General features: G+C 36.5%; 1 protein-coding gene across 1 annotated transcript in view; it reads left to right on the top strand.

Moving 5' to 3' along the window:
* The window catches only part of IFT80 (intraflagellar transport 80), a 32,911-nt gene that overhangs the window by 17,744 nt on the left and 5,202 nt on the right, over positions 1–9,965 (top strand). Inside the window, exons 8-18 of the mRNA XM_017831415.1 lie at positions 101–280; positions 1,522–1,640; positions 2,141–2,215; positions 2,632–2,795; positions 4,733–4,797; positions 5,252–5,387; positions 5,758–5,905; positions 6,322–6,493; positions 8,134–8,223; positions 8,319–8,491; positions 9,613–9,736. Coding sequence (XP_017686904.1) covers positions 101–280; positions 1,522–1,640; positions 2,141–2,215; positions 2,632–2,795; positions 4,733–4,797; positions 5,252–5,387; positions 5,758–5,905; positions 6,322–6,493; positions 8,134–8,223; positions 8,319–8,491; positions 9,613–9,736 — 1,446 coding nt within the window. The remainder of the gene's footprint in view (positions 1–100; positions 281–1,521; positions 1,641–2,140; positions 2,216–2,631; positions 2,796–4,732; positions 4,798–5,251; positions 5,388–5,757; positions 5,906–6,321; positions 6,494–8,133; positions 8,224–8,318; positions 8,492–9,612; positions 9,737–9,965) is intronic.

The raw sequence follows: 9,965 nt of genomic DNA, 5'->3' as shown, positions 1-9,965 counted from the left end.
CCAACCCTGCAAATCTATTGAGGACAAGAAATCGTTCCTAAAAAATACCCAGAATATTTTTAATCCCTTTTTTTTTTTAATTTTTTTTTTTTTTTTGCAGTGGTCTTATGCCCTGGAGAAGCCCAACACTGGCAGCATATTTAACATTTCCTGGTCCATTGATGGCACCCAGCTGGCTGGAGCCTGTGGGAATGGCCATGTCATCTTTGCCCACGTCGTGGAACAGCGTTGGGAGTGGAAGAACTTTGAAATCACGTTAATTAAGAGGAGAACCATGAAGGTAAAATTACAGTTTCGAGCTCTGCGGGCTTTTTTTTAATGCAAAATGGGAGTTTTAAACCTAATTTGTCCCCTGTGTTCCCAGACACTGACTCAGACATTCGCTCCCTGAGCCCTGGGATAAGACAAGATTTCCATTCTTCCAGATTTTCCAAATGACACATTTGGTGTTGGACACCGGGCCTGTGTTTTCAATATCAAAGTCGAGTTCCTAAATTCCTAATTAGGCCCTCGAATGCCTTTTTTTTGCTCTTGACTCTTTTCATGTTGGATCTGTAGTTGGGAAGAAGTTGGAAGAGCAGCAGTGCTGGGTGAGTTTGGTGCAGTGGGTGGGATGTGGTGAGTCAGTGTCTGGGAACACGGAGGACAAATTAGCAGGTAAAAACTCCCCTTTTTTTCATTTCATTCCCAGACATCGACTCGTAACAGATGGACTCTGGGAATGATCTCCAGAGAATCTGAATATGCAAACACTGAGGAAGTAAAACTAACCCTGAGTCAGGAGTAATGTTTCATTTTAGCATTTTTAGAGTGATTTTATTCCTTTTTAGAGTGATTTTATTCCTATATACGTTCATGGAGGAAAATTTTGCCTGCAAAAAAAAAAGTTGTTGCTGCATTTTTTTTCTGAGTGCTACATTAATTATGGCCTTAGCAATTAATATGTCTTTGGAAATGGTTTCCAGGGTTTTAGAAATAATTGACTTCAGTGCTTGTTTTGCAATTGGTTGTGTAATGGAGAGAATCAAAAGGAAGTTGCCACCCTCAGAATGGTACCATCTAAAAAACCCCAACAGCAAAACCCCCTCCAAAAAAACCCCACAAACAAACAGGACACTTCTTTTTTGTGTAAGGTGCCACCTTAGATTTTTGGCTGCCTGAAAACTTTGAGCTCAAAGATCTGTGTTGATTAGAGGCGAACGTTGTAATTGGAGCAGATTTTTAGTGAGGTGGCAAAGGCACAACCTGCTCGTGGAGGTGTCTCCTGAATTTCCTGTGGAAGCATTAAAATCCGTGCTCCAGCTCTTCCAGAAAACACATCTTTCTCCAAATCCTGGGTTGTTGTGATGGGACCATTGAAATGTTATATTTCAGGTGTTCCAATAATCAGCAGCCGAGTCTTAAAATGGGAATTTTCCGACGTCTGGATGATTTTCTCAAGAAGAAAAAAAAGATGATATTTCACTAATTAGTTTTTATTTCATCTGTTGTAGTTTTATTCACCTCAGTTTTCCTTTGTAGGTGCACAATGTCGTTAATGATGCCGAGGATTCCTTGGAATTCCGGGACAGGGTCATTAAAGCCTCCTTGGATTATGGATATTTGGTTGTTTCAACTTCTCTTCAGTGTTACGTGTTTTCGTGAGTAAATACAAATCCACCTTCCTCAGGTTTATCCAACAGTTGTGAACCAGCAGCAGACACTTCACTGGAAGGCCAATAATGAGTTGTAATTAATTTCTTTTGAGTTAATTGAAATATTCAATATCTCAGTGAGGCGACTAATGCTGGACATACAGCCTGTGGTGGGACACACAAGAAAAGGGGCTTTGTCCAACCTCCACATCACTGCAAAACAGCTCAGAAATATTTTAAAAATACGATTATTTCATCTAAATATGATTTTGCTGCGTGCTGACACTCCTGGGTCAGCTGCTGCTGGTGTGAAAGGATGCAAAAATACCCATATTATGTGATTATCTATGTTACTTGGCTTCCTAAATGCTGTTTTAATTTTGAAAACCTCCCCTTTTTAGGAGTGTTAGAGCATTAAAATACGTATGATTTGCTTAGTGAATCCAGCTTTGTGTTTGCAACGTGAAGATTAGTGGGTTTAATGCTGATTTTTTCTTTCTTTTCAGTACAAAGAACTGGAACACCCCACTGATCTTTGACCTGAAGGAAGGAACAGTGAGTTTGATTTTACAAGCAGAAAGGTACCTTTTGGGACTTCTTGTAATGCTCTTTATTAAATGTGAACATAATATAACCATTGGATATAACTATTAAATATAAACATAGAACAGAAGCACAAATTGAAATATTACAAACAGAAAATACAGATTTCTAACGTATTTCTCATATAGTTAGAAATGGAAAACACATGAAAAAATCATAAATATTTCAAATAATAAATATTTCTCCTGGCAAAGGATAACATTCACATCAAAAATTAACTCTTCCATACAAAACTTCCAGAATACCCACAGGCTTAGAAATAATGGGGTTGAACCAGAAACAGTTGCAGGATATTAAACAATTACCTTCACATTGTGAAAATTTCTTTGTGTTTTTCTGTATTATTTAGTGTTTAATTTTTTTTGCTGTTTGGTTTTTTTTTGGTTTTTTGTAGGCATTTTCTTCTTGTAGATGGTGGAGGACTTTATTTATATTCATATGAAGGCAGATTAATTTCCTCTCCAAAATATCCAGGCATGAGAACAGACATTTTAAATGCCCAGACAGTGTCTCTGAGCAATGACACCCTGGCAGTAAAGGACAAAGCTGATGAGAAGGGTAAGTTCTCTGGGATTTATTAAAAAAAAATTCATATATTTATTGTAGAAATTAATGTATTCACTCTAAAAATAAATTTAAATTCATGTATTCACTGTAAAATTAATTGACATTATGGGTCTTGCTTAAAATTGATTTAAAAAGTTAAAGAGAATTACATATATATATCAGAGTTGAGTAATGGGTCAGAACCATGGAGTATTTGCAGAAAATAACAGAAAAATAGGTTTTCAGTCCCTCACACGGGGTTTTTCTAAAACCTCAGCAACTTTTTTTGCTTTCCTGCTGCTCTTAAAAAAACTTCCAGTGCTTTAGCTGGGATTAATTTTAGTTCTCAGATGTTCTTTGCTATAGTTTTAATAGATTTGTATTTTCATAGCTTTATCTTACATTTGTATCTTTGTAGATTTATCTCTTTTATAGATTTGTATCTTTATATATATATATATATAAATATATATATATAAAAATATATATATATGTAAGTTTTATTTACAGCTGATGTGATGTTCTGTCTCAGTGCTTGAAGGTTTTTATGCTCTTCAATGTTGTATTTTTGACACTAAAAGCTCAGTGATATTCCCTGATAATAAAATACATCTGTTAAAATACACACAATTTTCTTTCTCTGGGTGGTCAAAGGGAAGACAACGACCTTTATTAATATTTTTAGTTTCTGCCTGGAAAAAAGATACATTTGAGGGTTTAAAGGATTGAAAAACAATGTGGAGTTTTTTCAGGTAGGAAAAAAAAAAAAAGAACCAAACCAACCCCAAACTTATTTCTGAAATCCCTCAATTGTAGGTTAATGAGAATTGAACCCATTTGACTTGTGGATTAGTAGAGTGGGTTTTTTACACACTCCTTTAATCTCACTTCCTCCAGCTGCTCTGGGGGCTGTAAAATCGACTTGCTTGGGTAGATCTACAAATTTCAAGCCTAAAAGTGAGATAAAAAAGCACTTCTCAGGAACAACAAGTTTTCTTTTGTATGTTCAACCTTTTTTTTTTTTGCCTCCTCTGCACAACCAACTGATGGGTTTGAACACCTGCTCTGACAGTTTGGCCCTTTTTTTGTTTTGAATTCTGCCTGTAAAATCATGTGCTTTTAGTTACAGCTCTTCCTTAAAATGCTGCTTTGAGTGCTCACCCTACCTCTAATTTGTGTGTATGTTCACAGATTGTATGTATTTATAATTTATTTGTTTATTACTTATAAACATATACAAATAAATGTGTTCATAAAGAGGTTTCGAACACTTGGCTTTGTGTTTGTATAGAGAGAGAGATGGAAAGAAAGAGAAAGAAACTTCATTTTTAGGCAAGTTGCAAATTGGAGTTTTCACTGGACACCCCAAAAAAACCCAATTATGTAGGTGGGGGTTTTTTGGCGGGTTTTTTTTTATTAAAGGGGAGGCAGAGAGAGAGTGGAACAAGTGGTAAAGGTGCAAGAATTACATATGTCATATATGATATATATATATAAAAAATTCTAGCATCAAGGAAAATTCAAATATCAAGTAAAATCCAAAATACCTGGATAAACCAAGTATTTTTTTAGGAAGCCAGTAATTAATATGTAATATTAATTAATCATAACTGTGGCATCATGAGCAGAAGATTGAACTGTCCTGGAAGAAAATATGCATTAGGAATTCCAAATAAAGCAGATTATTAACAAAATAAACAATGTCTTTGAGGAATGTTTTCCCCAACAGTTCTAAGGACATCTTTTAATATATCTGACATTAAATCCTTTGGTTTAATTTAATCAATCAGTCAATGGTATCACTTCCTAAACATTCATATTGACCAAAATTGTGGGTTAAGATTGAGTAAATCTGATATGGGGAACATGAATTTATTTATTAACTTGCCTCAGAATTTGGTGTCATTTCTGTTGATTTTAACTAATTAACTGTATTTTTTTTTCTTCAGTTATTTACATCTTTGAAGCTTTATCTGGAAAGCCACTGGGTGATGGAAAACCTCTGACCCATAAGGTGAAGTGAAGGATATAATGTCTGGTTTTTTATTATACTTAGAAATTAAGAATCAATAATGGGTTTCCTCAATAAAGGGACTGTTAAAGGTTTTAAAACCTTAATATGAAGGAGCTTTTCAGCTCTAACTGACTCTTATATTCACTCTTCTGGTGCATAACAAACCAGGGTTGCAGCTTTGTTTTAATCTGCATGAAATTCAGTTTATAAAATCACAGAATCATGGGATGGTTTGGTTGGAAGGGACCTTAAAAATCATCGAAATCCAACCCCCTGCCATGAAATGCTTCGTTCAACAGAGACTTCATACACAAAGTGTCTTCCCACAACCCAGTTTATCCAGAGTTTTGTGCCTTGTTTTTAGAAAAACATCCATTTGGTTCAGTGTCATTTGCTTTCTGGGACAGGAGTGTCCGAAATAAAACTCAGAAATCCTCTTTTTTTGCCTTTTCAGACCGAAATTGTGGAGATTGCTTTGGACCAGAAAGGACTTACGAGTGAGAGAAAAATCGCTTTTATTGACAAGAACAGAGATCTTTACATCACTTCGGTGAAAAGGTTTGGGAAGGAGCAGAAGATTGTCAAAATAGGTAAGAAAAAATTCAAATTCATGTTTAGGAACATGCTGGGAGGGAAATAGAGTTTTCTCTCGTACAAGAGTCAACATTTGGCTTTTTAATGAATAGTGAAATTCAGCTTGAAAAAAACATGAGAAATAGTCCTTTGGCTTTCATAAGAGAGAGGTAGAAACTGTTTTGGTACATTTTATCTGAATTCTGATCATTTTTATATAAATTCCATGTAAAACATGTTAAGATGTTACAAACCAGGGGGTTAAAACCAGCCCTACTAAAATGACCTAAAAATGATGAATATAATTACCCTTTTACTCCAGTTTGAGAAGGGTGACTTCATTTTGAAGTGTCTCATGGAAATGCATATTTTTGTCTTGAAATTAAGGGACAATGGTTCAAACTTTGGCTTGGAATGACACTTCCAACATCCTGTGTGGGATCCAGGACACCCGTTTCACAGTCTGGTACTACCCCAACACAGTCTATGTGGACAAAGATCTTCTCCCAAAAACCCTCTATGAAAAAGATGGAAGGTAATACAGCATATTTTGATGAAAAAGGGTATATTTTAACTAATTTACTCACCCCTTACCAAACTCTGTTCAGGTGAAGTAGAACCAAGGTTTGCAACTCTTCAAACTCTCTTCACGTTGCCGTTTCTGGATTAGGAAATGAGGGGGAAAAGTGGGTGTTCTAATTAAATCCTAAAGTTTGGAGTTGAAATGATGATGTGCAGTTTGAAAGTAGAGCAGCATCTTGATGCAAAAGCAGGATTTTAATTCTGTCTCGTGAAATCTTGCCTTAGTTGCTTGGAAAGAAAACAAACAAAAAAGAAGATTTGTTTAAATTGCCTGTTGGAAATTAAAAATAGAAAGATACGAAGTCAGTGATAATTTATGTTTCTGTAGAAAGAAGTGAAGATTAACTTCCCTTTCCTTTCTCTCCACAGTGAATTCAGCAAAAACCCCCAAATTGTGAGTTTTGTAGGGAATCAGATAACAATCAGGAGAGCAGATGGTTCCCTTGTCCACCTGAACATTTCCCCTTATCCCGGGATTCTCCATGACTACGTCAGGGCTTCCCAGTGGGAAGATGCCGTCAGGCTGTGCCGCTTTGTCAAGGTAAATGCTGATTTTTGGGAGTATCCAGGTGCCATTCCATGCAATATTTATGGTTTGAAGTATTTCTTTAACAGTTCTTCAGTATTCCTTTAACATCTGCAGATCAGATGTTGCGTCTCGTTCCAATTCTCCTGGAATGGAAAATTCTATGGTTTTCATAATCTACTCTCATAATCATAATTTCGTTACCTAATCTACATAATGTCACCATTTTCATTATAAACAATAATTCTGATTTTTAGTCACCCCTGCTGGGTTGAACACAGGTACTCACAGAACTTAGTTCTGAGCTTAACTTTTCAGGACTGGGCTTTAATAAAACCAATTAAGAGTGACCTTCATCTCCACAATTATCTCTTATTTTTCGTATTTTCTTTCACTTGTTTTTGTTTTTTTCTTTTCCATTGCTTGCTTTTATGTATATTTAGGCAACAGCAACAGGTGAGGTGAGTCTGGTAGTCTTTAAAACAAAACCAAATCCCTCCAAACTCTAGTTCCTTTATCCCCTTTACTCCTAGAAAAGAGTTTTCATCGTGACCTTAAATGTGCATTTCAGATATTCCTGTAACTGCTTTATAAAATCAATACACATCCACATATGTTGGGTTGTAGAATTGGAATAAAGTCTTTATTTTCAGCGTGAAGTGTCTTCTCATCGTCTGATTTAAGCATCCAAATCAGGTTATTTTGATTTTTGGCAACCCAGGTAGACAGTTCAAAATATTTCCAATCAGGAATAAGAAAATGGAGGGATATTTCTGAGGGGGGGGGAAAGAGCAGCAAAACCCATCAGGGAACAACTCCTGCAAACTTCCTCTGCATAATTTCAGTCTGAATTTTCCATGTTATCATCTAATTTTATAAATAATAGGGAAGTGGGAAGAAAACATGACAAAGATTTTTATGAGTGCTTGATTCTCTGAATAATCTGAATTCTCCCAAATTATGGGCTGCCTGCAGGAAGGTTTATCTTGAGTTACAGAAAAGGTCAGTTGGGAGACAGAGAAACGCATTCAGATCATACTCAGTGCAGCTGTTTATTCTGATTTAAACCTCTTCACAGTGCAAATTTCTTTCCAAATTTGTTATTGAACATATTCAACAAAATTACTAAAACCCACTTAATTCCACGTGGACTAACAGGTCAAAAATGATGTTTTTCCTGTCTGAACTAGAGCTTTCAGCTGTGGTAGCCTAACTGTGGGCTATATTAGAAAACATATAGAAAACATATTTTTAGATTAGAAATATGTTTGAGCAGTATGTCTTTGTCATAATGTTGTCACTTGGTATCAAAATGTCATTTAGGATCTTCCTAAATGTTATTCTGAGTTCTTGGGGTTTCCTTAAGATTGTGTTAAAAAAAAACCCCAAACAGACAGAAACAACCAAGCAGCAGAAGTAATGAAAACTAAAAAAAAAAGGTGCAATATTATTATTACCCATAAATTTTTCTAATTCCTAGTTCAGAGAAGTAATTAAGCAGTGATTTTGTAATGGGAAGCTCAGACCATGGTGCCATATATAGCATAATGAGAAAGGTATAGTTTCAGGACTTGTGTGCTTCCTTTGGGAAGCGATTTGTAGCATGACAATAAAGATTTGAAGTGGGAAAAGCTGGTTTTTGGTTTTAATTCCAGGACCAGACCCTGTGGGCGTGTTTGGCTGCCATGGCAGTGGCCAACAAAGACATGACCACGGCTGAAATCGCCTATGCAGCGATTGGGGAGGTAAGAAAATGGGCTTAAACTCCCAGTTCAACTGCTGCAAAGCTCGTTTTATTAATTAATTTCCCTCATTAAACTGCTGTGCTTCTCCCTGGCAGATTGACAAAGTCCAGTACATCAATTCCATCAAGGAGCTGCCATCCAAGGAGTCAAGGATGGCTCATATGCTGCTGTTCAGTGGGAACACCCAGGAAGCTGAAACTCTGCTGCTTCAGTCAGGCCTGATTTATCAGGCTATTCAAGTCAACATTAACCTCTACAACTGGGACAGGTGGGATTTCTGCAAACCAAACATGTTTATAAGCAGTTGCCCTGATTATTTACACCGGTTGTTTTCTTGCTGACTAATACTTAGCTGACTGATTTTCTGCCTTGAATCACCCAGATCTGTGAAAAGATGAAGTAAATCATATCCTGACAACAACCAAAAAAAGGAACATGTTTAACCTTCTTGTGCCACATTTAGATATTCTGTGATGAAAGTCCAGAACATGCTTGGAAGGATTTTTAAATAACATTCTGCTGTTTCATCACTGCTAACACAGAAAAGTCCTTAGTGATGCCCCAAACTGGACCTGACCCTCCAGGAATTAGGGCTGTTTCGAAATGTCTTGTTGCTAAAAATAGACCTGTGGCTATTCAGGCTCCCAGCACTGTGTAGGTGGATAAAATATGAATTAGGCCTGAGAAAACAAAGCAGGAATTTCTCCTTTAAACAAAAACCCACGTTTTCTGACAGAATCTTCTGAGGCCATTTGCTCCTGGTATCTCTGCTATATTCACATCACTGGGGGCAAAAGGTTGTTTTTTCCCCCACATGTCTGTGGGTTTTTATTTTGTTGCCTGATTTGAAGCTGTGTCAGGGGAGGTGTGTAGGCTGGATACCAGGAAAAGGATATTCTGTTATTTATATGTCATCTAAAAACTCTGTATATCAAACAGAAGTGTTCCTTTCTGAGAAGAAAACAGATGTGAGCAATGAATTATATTAATCCAATGACTAATCTTTCCCACCTCTACAATAGTTGTAAATACTATAGGGTACATACCATAATTTATGTTCAGAAGCTATTCCTGACTGTAGAAAAGTTACTAAACATCATTATTTTTGCCATCTTTTATACTGAGAGGGCTAAAATATTCTGTATTTCCTTGAAATAAAAAGCCTCCTGTTGTCCAGCGAGTGACATGGTGAGGTTGTCAACAGAAATAATGGTTGGATATTTTGCATAAAGTAGCCAATTTTAACCTCCTGTGACTGACACTAATGTGGAATTGCTTGGCCTGGGATCAGGGATCTGTGCCTGCAGCCCCCAGGGTGTCCTTTTCCAACCCTGTAGTTGTGCCAGAGCATTTCTCCAGCCTGGCAACCCCATTTCTGCTTCATCCCAGGGCCCTGGAACTTGCAGTGAAGCACAAGACACATGTTGACACAGTCCTGGCTTATAGGCAGAAGTTCTTGGAGGATTTTGGTAAAAAAGAAACCAACAGGAGATTTTTGCAATATGCAGAAGGGGTAAGTGTTCCTCAGCATTATTCCTGATTTTTTGTGGGATGGGTTTGCTCTTATATTTTCCTTTTGTGGTTCAAATGTGAACATAAATATGAAGATTTTACATCTAAGTTCATGGTTTGGTGTGTGGCTGCTTGGCCAGGAAGAGCTGGGCATGTGTTTTATTTGAAGGTACAGATACAGAAAATATATATATATATATATATATATATATATATATATATATATATTT

The sequence above is a fragment of the Lepidothrix coronata genome, unplaced genomic scaffold (assembly GCF_001604755.1).
Source record: "Lepidothrix coronata isolate B3197 unplaced genomic scaffold, Lepidothrix_coronata-1.0 Scaffold190, whole genome shotgun sequence".
Classification (NCBI taxonomy): Eukaryota; Metazoa; Chordata; class Aves; order Passeriformes; family Pipridae; genus Lepidothrix; species Lepidothrix coronata.
This window is presented reverse-complemented; position numbering and strand designations above follow the sequence as displayed.